This window comes from Rattus rattus, chromosome 1, assembly GCF_011064425.1.
Source record: "Rattus rattus isolate New Zealand chromosome 1, Rrattus_CSIRO_v1, whole genome shotgun sequence".
NCBI lineage: Eukaryota > Metazoa > Chordata > Mammalia > Rodentia > Muridae > Rattus > Rattus rattus.
The window spans coordinates 201,167,813-201,195,804 of record NC_046154.1 but is presented as its reverse complement, the minus strand read 5'-3'; the positions used below and the strand labels follow the sequence as shown (position 1 = coordinate 201,195,804).

Sequence of the window (27,992 nt, the reverse complement as noted above, 5' to 3'; positions counted from 1 at the left end):
CCTAATAAACAAACAACAGCTCACCCAACACATGTCACCTGCAGTGTGATATGTGTGATACCCTACTGACCCATTCCATCGATGAATCTGAAGACCGGCTTGTTCCGTACCCATTCATTTGCACCTGGACAAAGCCAGAGTAAACGGTCCTGAACTCACTACATAGACCAGGCTGGTCCTGAACTCACTACATAGACCAGGCTGGCCTTGAACTCACAGAGATCCTCCCACATCTGCCTCTGCCTCCACTTCCCAAGTGCTGGGATTAAAGACGTGAACCACTACCAGCCACAAGCCCCAGCATCTGAAAGTCGGGGCTAGCATATATGAACACCAAAGAGGGCAGGAGGAACGGTGCTTACAGAGTTCTCCTTTAACTGCAGGCCTTCCCCGTTGGGAAGGGATGACCTTCGCTTGGAATTTCTGTTCGGGGTGGAAGTAATGGTCCCAACTTTCTTCTTCACTGTGAGCACCTCGCAGCTGGCTTGGTCCTCATTGTGTGTGCTCTTTCCAGCATTAATAACCCTGGAGAAGAAGCCAGAAAAAGCCAGTCAGATGGTGGTTTCTGGGAAGCTGAGTGCTCAGTCTCTATCTCAAGGGTCAGCCAAGGAGACCGGAGAACTGGCATCGAACTACTTAATGCAGAGGGCCCATGCTCTCACTACTTCATGGCCTGGATAAACAGAGCTGTTGAAAGCAGAATTGAATTAGCACCCTCTGACACGCTTGCTAAGGGAGTCATTCTGATCTCCATTCACCTCTGCAGGTGTCTGTCAGATGTGGCAACTCGGTGGTCCCCCCCTCTACTCAAAACACATGAAGGAACCACTCCTTCAGGTTAAGTTGGAGTCTGAACTGTTGGGTAATTACAACACAGACAGACAGGGAATTCTGTTCCATTTTCCCAAGTGTTTGAGCAAAGTCACTATTCATCTTATCAAAGAACACGGCGGCAATTTACAGCACATGGTAAAGTCCGAGGGAAGGGAGAGCCATACTTCACTATGTCACCTCTCACTTACACTCAAGCCAGGGACTGGATCAAAGGTGTGTGCGTGTGCTGTGAGAATATTTTTAGCTCTGTCTTTTATTCCTGCCCTCTGCACTTTGACTTGGATAGTGAAGACATTCCACACAGTACCGTAGCAAGACGAGAACATACCACATAGTACTGTAGACGGAGTAAGGCTTTCATTTAATTTTAATGTAAGAAGAGTCAGAAACATGCTTCATGTGCCTTTGCCTAAGCCCAAGTTCATAGATCCCCTACACACTACACTGATCTTACTGGACAGATAGGTTTTTCTAAAAACCTATAGTTTTGCCTCACACAAAGTTCAGTTCCATCCATTTGTGTAAACAGAAACGGGTGCCCTTGTTATAACAAGATTTTTATCTTTTCCCTAATTGATTTGAATTTGATTTGAAAAAAAAATGACCACTTTTGGGGGGGTAGGTGGGATGGTTCAATGGGTGAAACCATCTGTCGCCATGCCTGGCAATCCAGGTTTGAAAAAGAAACCAATGTTGCCATCCGAGCAGACTCATCTGCACAGGCGCCTGCCACGTGCTCCATAATTAAACTGCTTCATTGTTCTTGTTGGTGCTGCTACAATGTCCATTTCAGTTACTCGAATAAGCAAAACTCTGCTTCTATTCATTTAAGATACTGCACTGTGTGTGTGTATATATATAATTAAATTTTGCTTACAACCCTTTAAAATCACATTCCAGAGGATGATAAGGAGTTGAGCATCAAGTGGATGTTACAGCTTCTTATACCTGGTGTGGAGAGGTTGGGAGAGAGAGAGGGTGTGTTATCCTCACTCCCTCTCCTCTAAGAAACGGATAGTTTAGGATGCACATGATGAGGTAACCTACGGGATGATTAGCAGTGCCACGCTGACAGTCAGGACTCAGCAACTGACTCTGAGTGTCACATACAAGGACACAGCTGGGATAAAGACGGGATACCTCAACTCCTTCCCTCTGCACCGAGGGAACATCAGGCAGTCTGTAGCAAGCCAAACTGGACTGTGGGGAAACACATAGTAGGCCTGTTTTAGTCTAGCACCGAGAGGAAGGAGAACTTCCTCCCTGCTTCTCCGACCAGAGAGGAGTCTGAGAAAGACCCCAGGGAAAAGGAAGCAGAGACAGCTCAGATTTGCCCAACCTAGAGACGATCATGTTTGCTGCTAGCTATCTTATTAGGTGAGACTGCATCTGAAGCTCAGGACAGACAGACAGGGTCACTAGGTGCGTTCTTCTGATGTCTGAACTTGGAGAACAGAGCCAGGAGGGCAAGAGAATGAGGAAGGAAATAACTTGTCGCCTCAGTCACTGGTAATGACCTGCCAGCAGTGTGTTATTTACTGAGATGTAATGCTATACCACCACAATTTCCCAAACAAGCACCTTTCCCCGACAAGGCTGAAGTAGAGGTCCAGCTGGCAGAACAGCTCATGATGACAAGTCCCTCACAGCCCTGTCCGTGGAAGCTCTCAGCTACCATTCCCAGAACTCGGTGGCACTCTACCATTAGTGCCTAACCTCCTGTTGTCGCCTTTTGTTGCTTTCCTTTAAAATAACAACAGCAAAAGCGCTGCAGATCTTCAATAGCTCCCTGTAAGGCTGACTCATCAGCCACTGCTGGCTTCCAGGAGTCTATAAAGCTACTATAATTACTTACATCATAAAATTGAAATCACCCTCCCCCCTAAAATGCAGCCTCCTGCCTCCCTTTATGGGTGCTAAACTCTGAATCTGACCCGGTTTTGCCAAGAGGTACCCAAAACCCTGTGGCATGCATGAGGAATTCAGACCCTGGCTACAAAGATACAAGCTTGCACAGTTGAATGTAGCAGAGCTGGGAAGATGAGAGGCCTGGCTCTCGCCCTGGCCCTGAGGCTCTTGTTTTCCTATTGTGCGTCTATTCCTGGCGGCGCAGCGCATGGTTCAGAGGTCAGCACTGCACTGAGGCATCAGAACTGGAGAATTGTGAGAGAACAATTACTGGTGACCTTACTTTGCCATTGCGTGTTCAATCGGCTCGTGAACAACCCAGTGAAATGCTAAAATGTCAGAAATGTCAATCTGGTGGAAATAATACTGTCCTGGTCAGACATTTCAGTATTACCTCATTATAAAGGACTGACCCCCTCACTACACCCCCCACCCAAAAAAAACCCCACGGCAACAACAAAACCCTTTTCTTTATTTAAAAGATTAAAAATGCTTTATTTTATTTTATTTTAGTGTGTGTTTTGTCTACGTGTGCGTTAAATATACCAGGCGCATGAAGAGGCCAGAGGAGGGCATCAGATCCCATGAAACTAGTTTTAGACGGCTGTGACTTACCATGTGTGCCTGAAACTGAACATGGGGCCTCTAGAAGACCAATATGTGCAGGAAGCTGCTGATGGCTCCAACCCCCTGTCCCCGGCTTTGTTGGGGACTGACTGCAGGGCCATGCGCTTTCCCCCCATCTCCAGTTCTGCGTCTCCTAGTTCCCAGTATTTCACCTTCAGTATTTCACACAGGTTTAGTAGGACTTGATTCTTCTCAATTTACGTTGGTCCTAAAAATTTCAATGCCTACCAACTTAAACACTATGTTTTCTTCTTCAAAAGCAATGCACACCCCTCAGGTGGAAAGGGAGCCGGACTCTACTAAAACGTGGTTCTCAACCATTTTAATGCTTTGACCCTTTAGTGCGGTTCTTCATGCTGTGGTCACCCCCAACCATAAAGTTATTTGTGTGGCTACTTCATAACTGTAATCTTGCTACTGTTATGAAAAGTAATATAAATACTGGATATGCAGGATAGCTGATAAGTGACCACCAAAGGAGTCATGGCCCACAGGTTGAGAACACTGCAAAGCTAAAAGTGAATGGAGAAAAATCCTGGTTTCCCAAGCTGAGGAACATCTGTGTCAAGCAAGCACATGACCGCATGAACAGCTTAGTCTGCCCTTGGCTTCTGGCCCCAATAAAGCCAGCGCCTAAGTTCAGAAAGCACATTCTGTTGTCTGCACACTATGGTTACTTTGAACATTTGAAAATATAAGACACTGGTGGGTAATAAATTATCATATTTTTGGTGATATTTTCCAGTCTCCTAAAGAGAAGGGAAACATTTTCTGTGAACTAACCTGGAGGCAATAAACCGTGGCTGTTAAAAGCAGGGGCTCTGTAATGGTTCATATATGCTCAGCCCAGGGAGTGGCACTATTGGAAGGTGTGGTCCTGTTGGGTAGGTGTGTCACTGTGGGAGTGGGCTTAAGACCTTCATCCTAGCTGCCTGGAAGCCAGTATTCTGCTAGCAGCCTTCAGATAAAGATGTAGAACTCTCATTGGAGAGATGGCTCAGTGGTTAAGAGCACTGACTACTCTTCCAGAGGTCCTGAGTTCAATTCTCAGCAACCACCTGGTGGTTCACAGCCATCTGTAATGGAATCACATGTCCTCTTCTGGTGTGTCTGAAGACAGCTACAGTGTGCTTATATAAATAAAATGAAGATGTAGAACTCTCAGCTCCTCCTGCACCATGCCTGCCTGGATGCTGCCATGTTCCCACCTTGATGAACCTCTGAGCCTGTAAGCCAGCCCCAATGAAACGTTGTCCTTGTAAGAGTTGCCTTGGTCATGGTGTCCGTTCACAGCAGTAAACCCTAACTAAGACAGCCTCTCTCCTAAGAACAGGGCCCAGAGCAGGTACTTTAGAGTGAATGTAGGAGTCAGAGAGACTCCGCCTCTGCCGCTTACTTCCTGGTGAGGAGAATGGGGGTTTTGTTGAGATCTGTCTGTGTGCCAAAGAGCTCTCAGCACCTTATGTGGAGTAACCAACTCTTCCCATGCTCGGGTCAGCTCTGTGAGGCAACTCGGGCTACTCCAGCCTTTCAGAGGCTGGTGCAGTTGGGGAGCGGCAGTGCAGTTGGGGAGCGGCAGTGCAGTTGGGGAGCGGCAGTGCAGTTGGGGAGCGGCAGTGCAGTTGGGGAGTGGCAGTGGGCATGTAACTTACCACGCACCTCAAGTCCTTAGCGGCAAGCATTTCGTGAACTACATTCTGAGTTGCCAAAATATGTGTTGAATAGGGGGACTTCATCCACCTAAATAACTTGGGTAATTTTAAAGTTAGAGTTCAAATTCGGAAAGGAAATAAAAAAAGAAAAGGAGAAAGAGAAAATGAAGGAGAATATGGGCTGCTCAATACAGAAATTTTGCAACCACTGTTTTTTTTGTTTGTTTGTTTTTCGTTTTCGTTTTTTTTTTTTGTTTTGTTTTGTTTTTAAGCATAGAAGAACAACTAACAGCTGCAGAATTTGCTTTTGCTTTTAAAGGAAGTATAAAGCCCTGGGCGGTGTAAACTGAAAGTTTTACATCAAAGGGTAACACTTCTCAGCAGGCAGCACTTGCACTGGTTAAGGAAGAGGTCTCTGTACAGGACATCAGGTATACTGCTGATTCATAAATAATTGAGGGGCGGATTGAAAATTGCCGTTTGGGGGAAATGAATCGTTTATGGGAGATCAAATATAGCTGGCTATTACGAACATTTTCTTCTCCAGGTACTCTCTGTCATCCATACTTAATGAGATTCTCTGAAGTGGGGACAGCCCACCCAGACAGGCTACAGCAGGAGGGTTTGAGCCTTGGTTTTGAGCTCCTAGGGCGATAATAAACTCCTACCTCTGGGTGCTGCAATGCTTGTTCTGACTAGGAACCCGATTAATCCCTTGATAACAGCCCTCGGGGATGGTCAGTGGGAGGGAACGCCCATTAGGATGCACACTCTCCTCTAACAGTTACCCAGGAGCAGGGGAGGGAACGGACGTCCACTCCATCACTGCTGTCCACAGTAATCACACGTTACCAGAGGGGATATATGGAGGCATGCAAGGAAGCTTCTGTGGTGGCAGGCTTCTGCATTTTGGAAGGTTAAGAACCACGTGGGAAGGGACAGCATGGTGAAGGCAGAATACACTTGCTCTGGTAGAGTCTTCGTTCAGTGAGCCACCTCATACCCTCCAGCCCCAGACAACGGCTGTGGCCAATGAGTGGATGCTGACAACCATGAGTCTTACAGACAACATCCAGCCTATGGATGAGCTGCAATAATAATAATAATAATAATAATAATAATAATAATAATGATGATGATAATGATAATAAAAACTTGACCAAAAGGTGGAGTTTTTTTAAAAAAGTAGTTGGTGGCCTATGCTTAAAACGGAATAATTACATTAAAATGTTCATATTTCCCTTGAAAATGAATATATCTGCCCACATACAGTCACACACACTATAGAAACAGCCAACCCCGAGAGGAGATTGTACCCAAGAGATTGGACAGGTCCGTATTAGTTTATCACAGACCTTCCTGTGTTGACCTTTGTCAGTTAAATTGACAGCCCGGCCCCATGGGCATTTGAAAATGCAATCTTGACATCGTAGCCCTGTGACTATATGATCGGAAAAGGCTTAGACACAAACACAGTGATTGAAATATTTGCAGATATTTACTGCATGGCTGGGGCGATAGATCAATAGATTTGCTTCATGCACACAGGACCTGGAATTTTATCCCTAAAGCCCACGTACAAATAGCTGGGTACAGCCACAAGTGGTATACACCTTTAATCCCAGGAAATACAGCTAGGTCTCTACGAGTTCAAGGACGATCAGGCTACCCTAGTTGGTAAACTGAAAGGCCAGTGAGAGGCCTCATCTCAAAAAGTAATGTGGTGGTGTCGGAGAGATGATACCCAGGGCAGTCCTTCGCCCTCCACACGTGTAGACACAAGTCTGAGTGTAGTGGTAGGTAGGCCTGCGATCCAAGCACTCGGGAAGCCAAACAGGATTGTAAACTGTAAACCAGCCTAGGAAGTGGGTAGAGCCTGCCAAAGAGGAGGAACGAACCTAACTGGGGTAAGTTGGGAGACTGACACGGAGTCACCAAGGAGCACCCGCACGGAAGATGTGGCATCTCGGCTGTAACCAAACATCACGACCCAAGGAAACAGCAAAGGACTTCTCACTGCTGGACGCAGGCAAGATAGGAGATGACACACCCTGGGTCTATTGAGGACTCTTCCTGGTTCATAGGTGACAATATTCTTGCTATAACCTTATGTGGCACAAGGGACAGAGAGAAAAAGAACAGCTCTTTAACCCCATTTTCTCCGACTCCCACTCACGGGAGCCCTACCCTTACCTCCTACTCACCTCCGGAAGCACCTACCTCTAATAGCATCACACTGGGGTTAGGTTTCAACAGAACACATGACTGACACACACACACACACACACACACACACACACACACACACACACACACACACACACCATCTACTGGACCCTTTTAGAAAGCACTGCAATTTTTCTCAGAGTGATACCGGAGTTGAGTGAGGTGTCTGTCCTAAAAGTTCCAAAACCACAGAGGAGAGTCATTGATAAAAGAGCTTCAGAAACAGCCACGGATGATGTGGTCTATGGATTCGGTCTTACTGATAACGAGGGAACCGATACTTAGGGAGAAGTTCAAGAAGGTGTCCCCAGGCAGAGGAGCAGCCTGAGAAAACAGAGTGAGATGAAGCTTCTGACAGGCGTCCTGGGTCTGAGCTACCTATAAGTGTAACTACAGGCGTGGGGAGGAGTCCATTCTCCAGGAACTTTACCCTATAGAGTCCCAGGGAGGGGAATAAAGACTTCTTAAACAAAGGCTTGGTGTGCTCTCAGTGGCTCTGGGAGAGCAACGCTAGAAGCCTATGGTAGGTGAGTGAGGGCGCAACAGAGGCAAAGCTCTGGGGAGGGGCTCGGAGGTCATGCTCCAAGCACTGGCTCTGGATGGTGGGAGAGAGGAGATGTTCAGAGGAGGCATGTGGACTGAGGAGCCCTGGACGGTCTGGCAGACATGGGTCACAGGAAAAGGAACATGGAGAATGACTCCCAGGTTTAAAAATGGCGAATAGACAGACAGGTATTCTAGTTTGCTTTTGGTTGCTGTGATAAAGACCAAGACAAAGAAACAGATAAATACAAAAACTAACCAAAACCAACTTGGGGATGATTTTAGTTTGTGCTTCCAGGTCATGGTCCATCACTGAGCAAAGCTAGGACAGGAGCTCAAGCAGGAGCAGAGGCGGGCACCACGCAGGAGGCTGGTTAGTGGTTTGCTCTCAGACGCGCAGTCAGCTACCCGCTCACACAGTCTATGCCCGACTGCAGCCAGGAGACTGCGCCCCCGACCGATCTGATAGAGGCAAGTCTTCAGGTGGAGGCTCCTCTTCCCAGGTGTGTCTACCTGACAGCCAAGACCAGCCATCACGACATGGTGCTCAGATCAGGAAGGGAAAGAGGAAGATGAACTGAGGCTTAGGGGTGCAAAGTTCTGCAAGACGAAATAATGAAAGTAGCTTCAGCCCAAGTGACAAAACGTTCTTCAGAAATGACAGTGTTGGCCAAGTCCAACTCAGCCAGAGCTTGGCCACTACTGCCCGGGGGCCAGATAGAGATCAGTTTTTGTGTTACAAGGATGGATTGTTTTTGCATTTTTCTTTTTTAATAGTAAAGAGGAAAAAAAAATCAGGACACGTTCAAAGCACATGGAATCCCAATTTCAGGTGCACAGAGAAGGTCTTGTTGGAACGGATCCACACTGTTCACTGACTCTCTGTCTGTGGCAGGCTTTCCATTACAGCGGGCGACTTGCTAAAACAGACTCTGCCTCCAACCAGATCAAATTATTTACCGTGGGATGTTTCCGAGAAAGAGTGAACTGAACTGAACTGTTGGGTCTCAGTCTCTGTTTCCTCTGAAATTGTCTTTTGTAGAACAGAAACATCAACAATATCACAGATGCACCCAAATGCAGGTAAGGAGAAGGTGGGGGCCGTAGGTCTGGGTGGAGCTTGCCATGAACCCTGATTTTCTGGTATCAGGAGAGGGGAACTTTTTTCAACAGGGATTATGAAGTCACCTTTTGTTTTTCTATTACCTTCTATTATGAACTAAATGACTAGGACCTAAAAGAGCTCCCACCAAAGCTCAGAAGATACAATGTTGTGTGTAGACCTCACACGTACTTAGATCACTATTTTCTTCTTCACCTTGGTTGTTTAAAAATAAACTTTAACATGGCAAAATAAATATTACCCAATCGCCTTTCAATTATTGTCACAACAAGTTTTTAATACCATAAATATCTAACTTCTACACTTACAGGGGAAGTTTTATGCATCATTAAATGTTAGAGCAACTTTAGGGGGGGGGATACAGGGCCTATCAAAAAGGATCTGAAAATAATATCCCTTTTGCCTTTTGGAAATTAAGTACAATATTACTCATAAATAGCTATTAGTTTACATTGGCTATTAAAAAATGGCAACGTAGTATATTTTTATATAGATCTCCCTTTGTGAGAGAAGTAATTTAAAAAAGAAAACAGAAATAAAATATGAAACCAAAAGACACCGTAATCTCAGCAGACGAGCCATATACACTATTCTAGTTTGCTTTGCAGTTACTGGGATAAAACAGACCAAAAGCAACTTGGGGGGATGGAGGGGTCTGGTTACCTTACTTTAATTTATTTTAGGGAAGCCAATCAAGAGTTCATGGAAGAATCTGGTGCAGGAACTGAAGCAGAGACCACTGAAGACACAGCTTACTGACTTCAGCCACCTTTCTTTCACAGCCCAGGCCCATCAGCCTAGGGGATGGCACTGCCCACAGTGGACTGGGTCCTCCTATGTAAATTAGCAATGCAGAAAATGCTCCATATACATGTCCACAGGCCAGTCTTGGTGGAGGCAATTCTTCAGCTGAGATTCTGTCTAGGTTTGTGTTGAATGAAAACCAACACACCCTTCTCTACCCCTTCAGCTCCCACTATCTGGGATTAAACTCAGGGTTAGCCACATTAGGAAATGCTCTATCGGGCTGGAGAGATGGCTTAGTGGTTAAGAGCACTGACTGCTCTTCCAGAGGTCCTGAGTTCAAATCCCAGCAACCACGTGGTGGCTCACAGCCATCTGTAAGGGGATGCTCTCTTCTGAAGTGTCTGAAGAGAACTACAGTGTACTAATATATAAATAAAATAAATAAATCTTAAAAAAAAAAAAGGAAATGCTCTATCAGTGAGCTACATCCCAAGCTGGGAAATATGTAATTCTTTTTGAAAAAAAATATTTTGAATATTATCATGCAAAATATTAGGCTTCACTTTGGCATTTTGTCACTGGTAATATTCGCTATTCTGAAGTTTATGTTGATATTATAGTAGTCACTACAGTGTTTTGCTTGCTCATTTTTGTTTTTTCCTTTTTAAAAAAAATACATGCTAGAGTTTGAACCTAGGATATGAAGCATGGCAGGGCAAATTAGAGACCACTGAACCTCATACAATCACAGTTATGACAGCATGTTCAAGTAGTTCTTAAAATTGGTTTTACTGATATCCTCTTCTGCCCCTTACCATCTTGTCTCTTTTTTTCCACCCTCCACAGCCTAGGGAATGGCACTGCCCACAGTGGGCTGGATCCTGCTACATTAATCAGCAATGAAGAAAACGCTGTTTTCATTCTACACGTAACCTGTGGTCTTCCTCTCTTCCTCTAGCACCTCTTTCTCCCATCCTGTGTTCTCCTTTCTAGTTTCACAGCCCACTCGAACACATTTGCATCCCTGTGAGCATCACAGCGAGGATCTGTCCATGATCCATCCATTTCCTTGCAAATTTCATCATTTCCTTTCAAAGCAGAGTAAGATTCTACCGTGCACATATGTGACATTTTCATTATTCATGCGTCCGCTGACAGACAACAGGGCAGAGCAGGATTCTAACATGCACATAGACAAAATTTCCATTATTCATTTGTCTACAGACAGAGATCAGGACTGATTCCATTTTCTTGTTACTGTGAAAAATGCCACAGTAAACGTGGATGTGTGAGAATATTTTTGTGGCACGATATAAGCTCAGCAGAGATGTCCCTCGTTCATGTGTTTGCTCTATTTTTATTTTTCTAAGGAACCTCTACACTGATTTCCATCACTGCTGTATAATTTACATTCTACCAGCAGTAGGTAAGGAACCCTCTTTCCCTACATCCATACCATATTTTTTTTAATTGGGCTATTATTCAAAATTCCCACATACAATCTTGGATAAATCTTGTTTGTTGTTAGTCTTGCTGTTGAATAAAGGAAGTATCTAGCTATCTAGGATTCTGCCATCTTCTTTATAAATATCTCACAGAAATAGGCAGCACCATGTGGCATTACTTGGTGGCAAGAACGGTTAAATGGTATCCTGTTTGGCGTTCTCCCATCCAAGAACCAATCAGACCTGACCCTGCTTAGCTGCCAAGCTCAGATAGGATCAAATGTGTTCAAGGCTTAGATTTCTTAATCCTTGCTTAAGAAAGCAACCTCAATGAGCTGGGGAGATGGCTCAGTTGGTAAAGTGCTTGTTGGATAAACATTAGGAGTCTAGATTGATGCTCAGGCATTTCTAACTCCAGGGCTAGGGAGGTAGAAATGGAAAGGGATGGGTGTGGGAGGGGTGGGTGTGGGGGTTGGGAATCTCTGGGGATTGCTAGCTCACAAGTTTTGCCTAACAACCCACATCTAAGCCTGAGAGAGAATTAATAATAAAAAAAAGCCAAGATGGATGGTTCTAAGAAAGAACGCCAGAAGTTGGTTTCTGACTTCATGCTGCCCATGCTTCATGGGTATGCATGCATACATGGTGTGCCTGGAGGGCATGCAAAGCAAACGCAGACCGGAGACGAAGCGTGCATGGCCAGGCTTTGAAAGAAATTTGTGAAGCAGTTTGATGTGAAAAGAGAGTAGAGGCAGTGGATAACAGACTCCCTGGGTTTGAGTCCTGGGCCTCACACTCACAGCTGGGTGACCTCCAGCAAGTTCCTTTACCTCAGTTCTCATGCCACAGTTTCCATCACTAAAATGGAGAAGAAACGACAGTGTTTTCCTTATAAGGAAGTAGCCAACTGCTAGAAAACAGCTGCCTAAAACCCCTTCCATTGAACCGGTGGGTTAAAGCTTCCAGCCTCGCACACCAGAAGAAACACTGTTACCACTCAATGCGGCAGAATCACACGCAGGGGAAAGACTCTGACAAGCCATTCTGGCCTTTCCTCACAGCAGCCAAGATTTTTTTATTTTTAAGTGATATATTGTGCTCACACAAACGATGCTCTTGAGAAGGGCTGCACAGCGGCCAGGAGAAGACGGGGAGCTGCAGAAGGGCTCGTGATACGTCACTGGATCTGCAGTGCTCCAAACACTTTATCAAAGCCAGCAATACTACTGCACAAATGTACGGGGAAAGCAGTGAGTCATTTTCCTTCACAGACTTTAGCCTTTGCGTTGTTTAAAAGCACTACATCTGAAAGTAATGTGCCTTGCAAAAACCTTCACGTCTGCATTTTAACTCGCTTGTGGGAGGACGCTTGTTCTGTTTCAGGTTATAATCCTAAACAAAACACTCATCAGCCCTTTGCAAAGGGTCTTTATCTGATGGAAAATTTTACCTTCTGTTCCCCAGACCCAGGGAAAAGCTCAGTTAACAATCCAATTAGCCTCAATAGACAAAGGGAAGAACAGGACACTTTAACCCCTGAGGCCCTTGGAGAGCCATCCATCCTACCTTCCATTGTAGGTAAGCTGATGTCTACAGTCTCCAGAAGAGGGCAAGTGTGCTTAGTAAGACAAACGGACAGCAGATAGCAGATTCTTAAGTCAGATGCTCAACAGAATCTAACAGCACACTCCAATTAGCAAACCTTGATCCAAGTCCATGAATGGGGCTGGAGAGCAGTGGCTGCCCATTCAGAGGTCCTGAGTTCAATCCCCAGAAACCATGTGGTGGCTCACGACCATCTTTAATGGCATCTGATGTCCTTTTCTGACATGCAGGCATACATCCAAACAACACTCAGAGACATACATAAATAAATAAATCTTTAAAAAAAATCTACGGATGCATAGAACAAATGGATTCAGCTTTGTCCTGGCACACTGTAAGGAGGAATGAGCTCAAGAAGCGCTTACTTGTTTACAAAATTTACGATGTTCTAAGTCGGGTCTCTCACCAGTTGTCTCAAAAAGTGAGATGTCATCAAATCGAAGGTAATGACTGAGCTGGCTCACATCAAGTGAGTCACAAGTTACAAAGGATCCCTAGTAAGATCAGAGTGGCTGCAGGCATAGCTTGCCCAGGGGAAATGAAATAGTACAATAAACAATGTGAAAAGGAATGGGTTAAGCATCAGGTTACCATTCTCGATAGGGTCAAAGCTGAGGTGACATCTCCCCGTGCCAGCTCCGGTAGAGTGGGTCCGACTGACCTGGCTGCTGACCCGGCTGCTGCGGCTTTCATGTTCCTTCAAGTTTTAGTTTGATCCCTTGGTACTTAGCATGGGCCACATCACTTTTGTCTGTTGCGGTCTGGGGTACCTAGCCAGCATGAAGATTATGGCCTCTCATAAATTCTAGTTAGCACTTGAGTTCAAGGAAAACAAGTCTACCACCCCCCAAACTGTATTTTATTACCAGGACCTCTAGTAGAACATTAGCTTGAAAGCAAGCCATGCAGAATCCGCTCCAAATACCTCAAGCAGAGGGGTGGCTAAGAGGGGTCAGGGCCTGGAGCGTCTCACGTGGAGCCTGCCTTCACAGCCAAGTGTTTGTGCTAATCAGCAGTCCCTGCTTTAAAATTAAAACAGAAAACAACCGCTGTGGGCAGGGGAATTTCAAGGGCTGACAGGGAGACGGGGGAGTCAAAGAAAGGCATTTTCTGACACTATCAATCTAGAGCCACTGGGCAACCCCATGAACTCCCTTTACTGGAATCCATGGTGCTGAAAATGTGCAGCAGGTAACGTATCACCCCTCAGACACTCCGGGCAACTGTGCGTTGAGCAAGAAGCCTTTAGAAGCCCTTTCCCCAACTGTCGAGTCTGTCTGTCTCCCCATATCGTCCTCACCACCTCTCACACTTAATCTAGAATCTAAACTGATTATCCAAATAATACTGATTCCTATCATTTTACCGAGGGAATGCTCTCCTACCTAGTGAGCCACATTCAGCACACGGCAGGGCTCAAGAAGTCAGGAATTTGTTGAGTCAAAACCTCTCCTCAATTAGACCTTTATGTGGGGTGTGAACACTGAGCTGTTCCTTGGAGCTTTGAGTCTGGTTTGCTTCTCTTCCTCATAAACAAACCTCCCCCAGGAGATTGTCTCTACTCCCCAGGCCTAGTCTGGGATCCAGACACTGAGCCCAGCCAAGCAGTGGAGCCAAATTCACATCTATGGTGTGGATCTCAGGGGCAGACGTATTGACTGCCGGTCCAAATGCCTTCAGCACATCTGCAACATTATGGCGTCCAAGCTACGCAAGCCTGTTCTAGCTCTCCTTTCTTGCATCTACATCACGCTTCAGATGCAGCCCCCTTCTGGTGTTCTTTGCACAGAGGACTGGGGCACTCCTGCTTTTCTAGCTCCCCTGCTTGTGCCCACATCTCCTTTCTCTGTCTCATTGCTGTGCCTTACATCATCTAGTTCCCCACCTTGTCAAGCCCCTCATCATACCCTCTAGGCCCTGATCTGATGCCTCCACTTCCCCACCCAGTGTTCTCATACCGCCTTTCTCAAGCACGAACATTATCATGTCTCTCTCAGGCTCAACATCCATTAAATGGACTCCTGACGATTTTAGGTCATGATGAAAATGCCTTCATTTACCTCACAGTCTTCCTAACTGGGGCCCTTGGTTTCCTCTGCCTGCTCTGATCACACCACTCATCCCTGGCCATGACAGACTGTCTGCGGTTTAAAGAAGCACTGTGTGCACCAGAGGATTCTGTACCACGTGTCCTTTGCTCTCTGTGGGCAGTGATCCTGTCTTGTAAGTACATCCTGTCTACTAGAGTTTAGATACTGGCTGCTGCCACGTCCCCAAAAGTCCCTGAACAGGATCCAGAATTCCTTTCCTTGGTGGTACTGTTGGGAGGTGGAACCTGGGGCAGATCCTAGAGCTTTGGAAGTATGTTCTCAAAGGTGACTATAGGACCCCAGTTCTGGTCTATTCTTAGCTCTCCATCTTGTGAGGTGAACAGTTTGCTCTGCCACATGTTCCTGCTGTGCGATGTTGCTCTGCCATAGTCATAGTTAATTGATCATGGGCAGAAACCTCCAAAACCATGACAATATAATGGGCCAAATCTATCTCTTCTTCTCTTCCCTTCTCTTAGGGTTTTTGTTTGATTATTTTGTTTTTGTTTTTGTTTTGGACAGGGTCTCTCTATACAGCCCCGGCTGTCCTGGGACTCCAGGACATACAGACATGGTTTAAAATCCCCAGAGATCTGCCTACTTCTGCCTCCTGAGTCAAACATCAAACACTACAAGTGTGTGACACCACGCCCACATTTTTCTCTTTGTAGGTTAATTACTACACATCTTTATTAATGACAGAAAGGTACATTACACTGTAAGTGCTCTGTTGAAGGCTATTTCACAATGCTTTCTTAGCATCATTCTTAAACAATGCAATGTACCCATAAAGAAGTGCTGTGGCCTGGTATTCTAGCTCTGTGTGCTCACTAGTAAAACAAGTTGGGCAAATCAACTAATCTTTAAAAGCTTAGTCTCACTAGCTGTTAAATTATGCTACTATCTAGATGAAGAGAAGAAATGAAGTGCACAGATATGGTAGAGATGATTTTGTGTGCCTAGGCTCTTTCTTTTAGACATGGTTTATCTATTCCAGCCAATGTACAGAGTTATTCAATGGCCACTAATGTCTAGCCTAGTGAAGGCTACTTGAGCCACTTGAGTCAGTCAGTGACTTTCTGTGGAACGTGAAAGAAAGGTAATGGAGGGGCTGGAGAGATGGCTCAGCAGTTAAGAGCACTGGCTTCTCTTGCAGAGGTTCTGAGTTCAATTCCCAGTAACCACTTGGTGGCTCATAACGATCTGTAACTGGCATCCAATGCCCTCTTCTAGTGTGTCTGAAGACAGCGACAGTATACCCACATACATGAAATAAATAAATAAATCATTAAAAAAATTTAAAGATTAAAAAAAGAGAAAGGTAATGGAGGAAGCACGCACAATCAGGCACAACTGTCATTCTAACACCCAGGAGGCTGAGGCAAGGGGGGGCAGTCACACGTTCAAGGGCAGCTTGAGTTACATTGAAAGACCCTACCTAGAAAAAACAAACAAATGTGGGGAAAAGTGGGGTAAGGAGAGACACAGGGGCAACAGAGAGAGAAGAGAAATGAGGTAGAGTTTACAAGACAAAGGTTATAGACAGGAAACAATCCAAGTTGTAGTTCCCAATACTCATGAATCTTGGCTAGTTGAATGACCCTGATATCCTATAATAAAATCTCCCTTTGGTGGTTGTCAATCGCACACTAAAAGGTCCAACTACACTCAGTTCTCAGTCTATGTTTGTTTGCAGTGCCAATATCAACCATAGGTACTGCTGAGGCAGAGTGGAACCTTCCTCGAGTCTGTGGGCTCAGGGACTGGCATGGGGCTTGATCCACGGCCACAGGCATTCAGACGCCCATGGACTTCAGGGGAGAAATAGCAATTTCAAATTCAATGCTTAACGATACTTTGTTCACAGTAGCAAAGAACTGTCCATCAACGGCTGAGTGGATAATGAAAATTTGGTATTGTTTTAAAAATGGAATACTATCTATCGCTAAAGAAAAACACCGTCACAAGATTTTCAGGAAAATGGGTTTAGGATGTATATTAAGCAAAGGCACAAAATCTCAGGAAGAAAAAAAAACAATCTTGCAGAGTCTATCTACTGACCTATGTGTATATGTAAACAAATGTACATGTGGGCCCCATATGGCGTGCAGAGAGAACACGAAAAGATAAACATCGATGGCGACGGATGAGCGCAGGTAATGGACATGAGTTATCAGAGAGGGCATAAAGCTAATTGTTTTTCTAGTTTTAAGTCCGTCAGGGATTTCTTTTGGGTTTTGTAGTTGATGAATGCAGAGTGAAATCCCAATGTGAAGCTACACAGACTGTGTCCCAAATGGCTATTCCAACCATATAGAAGTTCACTGAGGGCTGGAGAGATGGCTCAGTGGTTAAGAGCACTGACTGCTCTTCCAGAGGTCCTGAGTTCAAATCCCGGCAACCACATGGTAGCTCACAACCATCTGCAATGGGATCTGATGCGCTCTTCTGGTGTGTCTAAAGACAGTTACAGTGTACTATATTATATAAATAAAATAAATAAAATCTAAAACAAAACAAAAAGAAGTTCACTGAAATGTATAGACTTCAACCTGGTGAATTACACTGTGTGATTATTGTTTGTTGCTTATGAGTTTGTTTTTTTTAAGTAATTAAGATTATAAATGAATGAGAGAGAAAGAATGAAAATCCTTTGAAAATCCTAAATATCCATATGTATAATTCTGTGCTAAGAGGTGAGAGAATGTGACATTAGTCTTCATTGCTAACTGTTAGTCATCTGGGAGCTATACCTCTGCCTGTGTCTTTGTATGTCTTTCCAGGAAAGACTGGCCGTGAATGTGGGGGCACCACTTGGTGGAATAGGGGCTCAGAGAGAGTAAAAGGGCAGAGGAGGAGAGAGCAGGAGTACAGGGTTCTCTTTTCTCTGCTTCTTGGTCAGCACCATGTGAACACCCCTGACCTTGAGAAACAGAATTTATATTAGTCTTAGAAGCCACTGGAAATTCCAGACTCAGAGTGAGGTAACTGTTTACCTTCCGTGCCACATTTCAATTTGGAGATTAGAATAGACCTCATTGTTTCAGTCCTGGCTGTCATAATAAACGGACCCTCAGCTGCTGAGACGATCTTAATGGCAGAGCCAGAAGCCGAAGAGAGGAAGTCGGGAGGAGGAATTGTTTTTCATAAAAAGAGCACCAGGAAGGGTGTTTTTTTAAAAAAAAATTTATTATGCTTCCAATTTGCATAGATTTTTGAATATCAGTTACAGCACACCCTTTTTACACTGACAAAAATGTAAATCAATCACTGAATAATAAAAGTAAAATTCTTTTACCTTATATTTGAAAAATTTTTCCTAACTTACTAATGTATTTCTGAAAAGGGTATTAAAAACGTTTAAGAATATGATTCCTGATTTATTTGAACAATAGTTTGGCAAAAACGAGCATAAAACAGTGGCTGGCCCACTAATAGACTTAGCTGGAGATTGCATTAACCTGTTCCCCTATAAAGTACACTAAAAGTGGACAAGTAAAAACCTGTGACACTTTTTCCGTGGACAAAAACTGCATTGGTAATTCCAGCCTCTGCTGTTAGAGTGGCTTTCAAATTTGAGTGTGCCTACCTGTCCCCTGGGGGACTCCTTAAAACATAATTTCTGGGCTCAACTCAACTCTGACATTAAGGTCAGGTCTGTGAAAAGCTTCAAGTGCTGGTGGCGCCCGAGTCACTGATGATAAGCTGCACTGCCTTAGATAGAACATGGTCCTTCTGGTCCAGGCAGGGACTGGAATTACCCTGCCTTCGTCTACAGAGCTGGAGATTAGTATGACGCCCCGACTTTACAAACCCCTGGTGCTGGTTACCACAGCTGGGGCAGAAGCCCAAGACAGTGCCAGGATCAGAGGGGATGGTGGTGCAGTAGCATGTACATACATTTGGGGACAAGGATGGGGATGAGGCACCATGGCTGGTTCAGTGGGGGCAATGACCCATCAAAGGGACCGAGAAGGAGACACATGGGAGATCACTGCAGAAAAGTTAGCGCACTGCACACAGGTTACAAGGATGTAGAAAACAACACCTATTTGTTTAGTATAAGACAAGTTAAAGAAACCATGTAACTTTTGAATCACAAATACCAACATGAACTCAATTGTTGAAACATAAATACTTTGTAACTCTGTTCCTTGTAACTCTTGTCCCAGGGAAGCTCCAGAAAGCAGATCATTCCTGGGGAGCCTCCTGGGTACCACTTCTCACCAGGCCCCTTCACCAGTTCTAAGAATTACACACTGGAAGTACAAAGGGAGTCAGAGGCCACTTGCTGGGTGGAAGGCAAAGGAATCAAAAAACACACACCCCTCGGAGATAAGGACAGTTCAGAGGGACGAAGCGAGCAAACCCCTTGGAGATAAGGAAGGTTCAGAGGGACAAAGCGTGCGTTTCTGAACAGTGGAACTGGACAATTACGAGATAATTTTAACACTAGAACAAACACGTAAATAGACTTTAGCATGGAGGGAGATCTCTATCTAAATCCAGTGATAGTTAAAAAGAAATAAAAACAAAAGCTAAACCGAGCTGCAACCATTAGAAGCAACTATTACACTGGCTACTTGCTCTGAAAATAATTAAAAGAAGGAAATTAAGCAAGGACTCTGTGTTGCTTAAAAGAGCTCTAGTTCTGCTATGGGGTGAATGTTTATTAACCAAGACTTATATGCTAAAACCCTAACCCTGGAGAGGGGCAGGGCTCAGGGGGTCAGGAGGTCAAGGGACAGAGGGGCAGGGGGGCAGGGAGGCAGGGGACAGAGGCAGAGAGTAAGTTCATGGCTAGCCAGGCTACAATACAAACTCTGCCTTAGAACCTGACTGGTGGAGGAGGAAGTGGGGTTAGGTGGGAATATAGCTCAGTGCAAAGGAAGGGCCTGGCAGGTGTCTGATCCTCAGCAGTGCAGGAGAGGAGGAGCCTTTGGTAAAGGAAGAGCTCCCGCTGACAGGATTAGTTCCATACTTGAGACCTCTGAGAATGTTTCAGCTACCTTTCCTAAACACGGAGGCTCCTGCAGGAAGAGGTCCACTAAGAGGACAGTCCTGGTAGATATTGACATCACTAGAAGTCAACTGTGTACAACCAGTTGGAAGGGCTTCACAGGAGCCTGACTATGCTAGAATCCAACGGTTTACAGCCAGGAAGGAGTTCCCTTAAGACTGCAACCATCAACCCTACAGAAAGATCTGCAGGCTACTGAGTAAAGCTGGGAGTGGGAGTGATGGCCTCCCCAGGGAAGAACACAACGATGGTGGTTGTCCAGTGCCAAATGGTCAGCCCTGAAAACATGCACATAAGTAATGTTCTATGGATCCAATCAATTATATTAGAAATGTATACGTATATACGAATGTACCTATGCGTGCAATAACACTAAGGCAGCGAATTTCAAGGCAAGGGGTATATGGGAGGAGTCGAAGGAAGAAAGGGGGAGAAATGTAATTATATTAGAATCTCAAGCCCAAACTAATAAGTAAACAGAAAGATCATGACAGCTAGAGGCTGACTACACACACTCAGGAACCGGTCCCCTTGAATCAGGACCATGCTAATCCCTGCTCTCAAACTTGCAGCACCCCAGAGCTATGAGAAATAATGCCGTTTGGTTTTTTATGATTTTGGAGATGGGGTTTTCTTTTTGTAGTTCTGGCTGTCCTGGAACCCCTTCTCTAGACCAAGATGGCCTTGAACTCAGAGATCTACCTGCCTCTGCCTTCTCAGTCAGGCATTAAAGGCATGTGCCACCACTCCTGGCTGAGAAATAAGCTCCTTTGTTTTTAAGCTAATGTTACTTTGTTACAGCAGCAGGAACTAAGGCATAGAGAAAGATGCCACAGAGCACAAATAGTTTATAAGTAGGAAACAAATCATGCAGACGCCAATTGGGTTGAGGAATAAAGAGAGCACAGGTACTAACTGCTTAGGAGAAACATGGCAGAGAGGATCTGGGCTGGTAACCAACATATTGCCTCCCAGATTACCGGGGATTTAATGGAGATAAGCACAGCTTCACAAGAGGAAGCTAAGGTGAACACTGCCATAACCAAGGGCTTCACTGAACACTGGGGCAGCTGATATTGTAAGTGGGATGGGCCCTCTGATGGGATGCGGCAGGACCCACAAGGCAGCCTTGTCTTGGTTACTCTCCCATTGCTGTACCATGACCAAGGCAACTTACTATTTCTTTTTTTAAAGATTTATTTATTTATTTAATGTATGTGAATACACTGTCACTGTCTTCAGACACACCAGAACATCTCATTACAGATGGTTGTAAGCTACCGTGGGGTTGCTGGGAATTAAACTCAGGACCTCTAGGAAGAGCAGTCAGTGCTCTTAACCGGTGAGCCATCTCTCCAGCCCCATCAAGACAACTTACAAAAGAAAGACTTTATTGGTGTGTAAGGTTCAGAGGGCTAAGGTTTCTCCCTGAAGTGCTTTGCGTAAGGTATTTTGTCACAGCTACTTAAGGTCTAACCAAGACTTTTTATTTAGGCATAAATTCCAGAATAAGAAACACAAAGAAGAAATCAGCCCAGTTGTTTTTTTAAAAAAAGCTAGACAGTGGTACTGTCAAGTCCAAAGGGAACTCCATTTCCCCAACCTCCAGAAGGCAGTCCAATATCCAGAAATGAGCTCAGCCCAGTCTATCCGGAGAATCTTGGCCATTATACAAACCCAGCATTCCCTAGGAACTTGTGGAACCAGTTCCCATCTGCCAAAAGCAGTCATTTACCTTACCTCTGGCCAGCGGGACTTAGGGTTCTCTAATTAACATAAACCTGTGGGCCTTCAGCGTATCCATTTCCACACTAGATCCCAGGCGCCCTCAGTTACAAGTACTTGTACATCACGAAGTCCCCGTGCTGGTTTCCTGGCCCTTCCCCTCCCTTCAGCTTCTCATCCTTCTTACAACCTACTATTATTGGCTCTGGATCTTGTTAGTTTCACAATGCTTTCCCTCTCTGCCCGGTACTCTCTCCACCTCACAGGTAGCCCTGGCCATCTGCTGGTCAAGTTGAGTCTTCCTTCCCTCTCTGCCTGACCTCCTCCAGGTGCCTCTGGATATTTTGTCTCTCTCATAAAACACACACACACACACACACACACACACACACACACACACACACACACACAGAGAGAGAGAGAGAGAGAGAGAGAGAGAGAGAGAGAGAGAGAGAGAGAGAGAGAGAGAGCCCGAAAGCCCTCTTAACCATACTGTGGAGAGGTCATGTAGGTAGTTTCTTTACTGTAATCCCTTTGCCTACATCTGGTGCCCGTGCCCACACATATGGAACATGCCTGTGACCACAGCATGTGAGTGGTGGAAGCAAGAGCATCAGGAGTTCAAGAGCACAATCCTCTGTCACACAGCAAGTTTAAGGACCCTGTCCCAAGGGAACAAAACAAATGGCGACTCTTCAAGACACCAGAGGAAGTGCAGGCGTAGATGATAAGCCAGATACCAGAGCACAGAAAACAATAAAAGCATTGGGGGTAATTTCAGTTAATATAGTGAACATATTTGTAAGGATGACTTTTTTTAAGAGTCAGAGAACATATGTATGTTAAATAGAGAGAAAGCTAACTAGCAAGATAGCAATGTCTTTAACGCAGGTCATTATTTTTTTTAAATACGTTTGTACGTTGAAGTGTGTGAGGAAACTCGTGAATGGAGTCTACCTCTTCCTTTAGTTCTATGAGGAAATGAAACTTTTTTTTTGGATGAATGAAATAAGATAGTACAAAGTAAAATTCAGGACAATTAAGAAAATAAAGTTTAAAGACATGAGAATTTTAAATGCCCATAGGCTGACATCTATGAAAGTTAAGCGTCAGACGTGGGGCTTGGCTTCCAGGAGTCACCATAGGCAAATGAGAAGCACACTCAGTGCCACCAGGCTCCATGCACTCGAGGCTCCCACTTCTGCATGCAACTCGGTGTTGAATCAGAAATTTCTCTTCACATTGGTCTTCCTGTGAGGAAGACTCACTACTGAGGGCTACATTATGCTCCTGTGTTCCCTACAGTAAACACAGGAGGACTGTGGGCCATTCCCTTCTCTCTACTCAGACTAAGTGGGCGGCTCCCACACCAATTGCTTTGAAAGCCACTTGGGCAGAGCGGACAGCTAGGAACGAGGGACGAAGACAAACAAGTTCACAGAAAAGAACAAGGCACTTGCGAACTTCACAAGAATAGCATTTGTTTCAGAATCTTTTGGGGAAAAAAGACTGGGTTGCAAACCAACAAAAACCAAAGAAGTAACTTAAAACCTTCATCTTCCATTTGTTGTTCCTGCACAGAAATGCACTTGACATGTGTGTGTGTGTGTGTGTGTGTGTAGCACTTTAAAAAGTACCTAAGCAGTTCAACCTTGCTGTTCTAGTGTGTGTGAATCTGTGTGTGAGTGTGTTGTGTGCATGTGTGTGTGTGCATGTATGTGTGCGTGTGTATGCACCTGTGTGTGTGGACCTGTGTGTGTGCACCTGTGTATCTGTGTATGAGTGTGCTGTGTGCATGTGTGTGTGCGTGTGTGTGCACCTGTGTGTGTGCATGTGTGTGTGTGCGCGCATCTGTGTGTGAGTGTGTTGTGTGCATGTGTGTGTGTGCATCTGTATGTGTGTGTGTGCGTGTGTGTGTGTGTGTGTGTGTGTGTGTGTGTGTGTGTGTGTCCTGACAGAGCTGACAGATGTTCCCAGAAGACAAGATAGTTCAGGCAAAGGCTTGAACTAGGCGTGTCCCAACTCCCACACCTCCCACACTACACACCACAAGAACCAAATCCTTCACAAAAGCTAGTTTGGTTTGTGGTAGCTCAAGAGTCTAGAAAATTCAAGTTCAATGATCAACACAGCAGCAGCCTCTTCTTAGCTTATCCATCTTGTATTTATAATCACTCGGAACGGAGCAGGATGAGGGGCAAAGGTGACCTTGTCAAGTTACTTAGAGCTTAGTTTCTGGACCTTAAAGTCAGGGTAACTTAGCATCTAGCTGCCCGCTCCCCCAGCTTTATATCCACCCGTGAATGTCTGGCATACTGTGAGAACTGTGGAGACATGGGAACTATACACGCAAACATTGGAGCTTTACTTCTAACAGATACCGGGCCGATGTCTCTCCTAAGCTAGTCTGTATCCTTCAGAAATAAGAAAATGTTCACTTTTCTTCTGGAAGGCAAGATGACTTTTTAAAAAAAGAGTTTAAAAAAAAAAAAGAAATGAAACTTCGAAACAGTGTGTTTGGGAATGGGTCGGTTGAGAACAAGATCTCATAATGACCAAGACATGGTCCAGAGGTTCCTGGCCCTCACCACACTGGAAGGGCAAGGCACCTGCTGAACTAATGCAGTGGCCTTTAAACCAGGAACTAAAAGGGTAAAAAAATTTCATCTAAAGCTGATGTGTTAAGAATATTGTCACTAAGTTTTACCACAGGAGAAAAAAAGAATATACTGTTCCTCCCAACAGTAGAACGCGCCCCTCGCTGTGGTGGCCAGGTGTCCCAGCTTGCTTACAGATGTTGTGGTTCTTGTATTGGAAATCCTGAGTTGTGGGTTTCCAGCTAACAGGACTGCTGGGAGCCCCACCTATCACATCTGTTCGTCATGTAAAACACTTCCCCAGGAGACAGAGACTGGTTGAGTTTCAGGTTGATGGCTGGCATAAAAGAAAACAGAATACCCGACAAACTACTGGGTCTGATGCTGAAGAAGGCAGAAATGGAGTGCACTAGCTTCCGATACACTCAGTCAGGGCTGTGCTAGGTCAGTGGGCTGAGGCAGGTTATTATGACAGAGAGACCCAGCATCATCTCAGACTCCAGGGTGGGGAAAGATCAGTGCTGAGAAAAGATGGGCTCAGGCATCAATCTTCAAGGGGACAACATAGTACATTTGGAGTTGATGCCTCAGGTCCCTGGGGTTTCAAATGTAAGAATCTGGCCTTTCAGATCTCCGTGGAAAGACGGAGAGGCACAACTGGTGTTCCTGTCTTAGTTACTTTTCTCCTCTCTGACACAAAGTATCAGAGAAATTAACTTAAGGGAGGAAAAGTTTATTTCAGTTGCATATTCCTCTTATGAGTCTGCAACCAGGAAGCAGAGAACACAGCATACTATAAGGCATGCCTCTATTAGTTCCATTAGTTCCATAACCTCCCCAAACAGCGCTACCCTCTGTGGACTAAGTGTTCAAACAGAGGAGCAGCTGAGGAACCATTCACATTTAAACTGTATCATTCCGCTGGGTCCTACATCCATACCTGCTTCTTTGCATGTTTAGTGTTGTGGTTTCACTGGATTCCAGACAGTCTAAGTTTCATATTACTGGGTATACCTGTAAATATTCTCAAGGTTTGTCTGGACATGATTACTGGAAAAGAATTGGGTTATTACAAGTTTTCCCTTTAAGACATACTAAAAAAAATATACAAAACACTTTAAATAGGGGAGAATAATTAGTCCTGGACTGGACAGGAGAGAGAAGGGAGAGGGTGAGGGAAGAGAGGGAAGGGAGGGGAACAGAGGAGAGGGAGGGGAAGAGAGAAGGCTGAAAAGGAAGTGCTCCCTAAATGTTTTGCTACTGGTCCCCTAAGGAGACAAAAGAACTTGAATTTCTTCCTACTTCGAGAAATTAAAAATTGGAGGGAAAGATTTGTCTGTAGGGTAAAGACACGACCATGCCCAAGATGCCTTCTGTGTATCCCCTACTCATTAAGAAATTGAATGTCTTAATGCAAACTGTTCCATGTTTGGCAACAGGGTCAGCACTTAGAAAGGAGCAAACTTAACTACGCTGGAACAGGGTCAGTAAGTGTTCAGTGAACAGAGGCATCACAGTGGTGGTGTCTCTAGACACTCCCCAGTTGTCTCTTGCTTTGTCCAGGGCTTATTTAAAATGCTTCCAAAAGTATTTCCCAGAATTCACCCAACTCCAATTCCCTGAGAATCTCTCTCATCTGTAGTGTCCCTAACTACAAGAGTTATGTAGATTTCATAACTCTTGCAGGGGCAGCCATGCTGGGACCAGCCTCAATGTTCACAGGTACTGTTGAGAATGGACACAGCACCAGACAAAGAACAAAGACTGATATCTCTGGTCTTGTCACTCTCTCTTAGTGTTCGGTGGGCCAGAAGCTGAAGGCTTCAGGAACTTTAACTCTCTTGCTATTCAGTGGCTAAAAGGCACTGGTTTCTCCAATTAACTTCTGCTGTTAGGTTTCTGGCAATTAACTTCTGCTGTTAGCAGCAGGGGATTAGGTAAAGAAGTTTTAGTTACTAGGGCTCTTTTCTCTCTGGCTACAGGACCCCTGGCTGGCCAGGTGAGAGGCTTGGAGTACATTAACTCTTTGTGGACCAGAGAGAAAAGAAAAGAAGAGAAAGAATGAAAGAAGGAAGAGAGAAAAAATGTAGAAAAAAAGCACTCAGTCACTCTGGATGAAGCGAAAAAGAAGCTCCAAGAACCTTCATTTTGTGTTCTCAGTATATCATACTGTCTCTAAATAATCACCTCATGCAACTATCAGGTAGAACTATTACAACAGGATAATTGATCACATGATTTTCTAAATACTTTTACATTCCAATGAGTTCCTAGTAAGTTTAATGTAATAATTCATGTCATAAATTGGTAAGACTTAAGGAACAACAGCAGGATTGTTTACATGTCTTTCTATTAAGACTAGTACCTGACTAAACATTCATTCTCTGTTACTAGCTCCATGAGTTCATTATAAGTTTAAAGTGATAATTTTGACATCAAAAGTCAGCACGGTCTTGTTAGGAGACAAATCATCTGCCTTGTGTTTTAGTATTTTGAAGTTTTGTGTAGATAAACTAGTCAATATTTTATCTTTTGTCCTTGCACCTACAATAAATTGTTCATTCCCAGTTTATGACCTTTAGTTACCAGATAATGGTCTCACACCTAACCTAGCAGGAATGTTTTTCTTGATCGCAAATTTGTTCCAAGCCTGCTTTCCTTTTCTAGGGCAATCACGACACATGAAGGTTTACAGAGCTCTATCTGCAGTGTTTGTGCTATAGAGCACCTGAAATTAATCTATAACATAATTATGAATTGTGAGATCATCAATTTGTCTACACAGCATTACTATATGAGAGTACATCTTCATATTGATTCTGTAGGAAATCTGCCCAAGAAAGCAGGCTGATGCCCAAGATTCATTAGGCTATTTAATAGGGATAGGAAAACATGTATCAGCAGCAAGAAGCAATCCTGGGATGAAGTCTCTGTATGCCAGGAAATTCTCTTATTTGCCTTTAGCCTTTCCTAAATGGCTTCTGACACAGCCACAGATCAGCTGGCATTATAACTATGTAACATGATGGTTAGTCTTTACTGTGAACTTAGAATCACCTAGAAGGTAAATAACCAGGCATGTCTGCCAGGGTGTTTGAGAAGTATCACCCCAAATGTGGGGGCAGTACCCCATGAGCTGGGGTCCCAGACTACATCAGAGGGGTAAAATGAGTAAGCATTCCCTGCCCTCTGCTTCCTGACTGTGGATACAATGTGACCAGCTGCTTCATGGTCTATGGATAGACTATATCCCTTCAGATCTTGAGCCCAAACAAATCATTGTTCCTTAACCTGCTTCTGTACAGGTATTTGAACACAAGCAACAAGAAAAGTCATTGGGCACACAGTCATTTATCTTTTTCTCCACTAAAAAAAAAACAAAAAAACCCAAAAAGCCCACAAGGTTAGAAACTTGGCCCCACTGATCTTCCTACAGTCCCTAAGCTGTGGCCAGAGTGCTATATGGATTCAAATGAATACATTTTGCTACTCTTTGCCATAGGCACCTACAGAGATGGACAGCCTTTTCCTAGTGTTTCTTGTGCAGCTGGCTTAGTTGGTTAATTGCTGCTTCCCCTCCCCTTCTCTATGGGCTTCCCTCCCCATCCTCCCCCCATTACCCCCCTCCCCCCAACAATCACATTCACTGGGGGTTCAGTCTTAGCAGGACCCAGGGCTTCCCCTTCCACTGGTGCTCTTACTAGGATATTCATTGCTACTTATGAGGTTGGAGCCCAGGGTCAGTCCATGTATAGTCTTTGGGTAGTGGCTTAGTCCCTGGAAGCTCTGGTTGGTTGGCATTATTGTTCATATGGGGTCTCGAGCCCCTGGCTTGCTGAAAAGTGGAAAA

At 44.7% G+C, this 27,992-nt stretch overlaps 1 protein-coding gene across 1 annotated transcript in view; it reads right to left on the bottom strand.

Moving 5' to 3' along the window:
- Positions 1 to 27,992, bottom strand: part of Ppm1h (protein phosphatase, Mg2+/Mn2+ dependent 1H) — a 265,243-nt gene that overhangs the window by 163,181 nt on the left and 74,070 nt on the right. Inside the window, exon 2 of the mRNA XM_032913223.1 lies at positions 363 to 525. Coding sequence (XP_032769114.1) covers positions 363 to 525 — 163 coding nt within the window. The remainder of the gene's footprint in view (positions 1 to 362; positions 526 to 27,992) is intronic.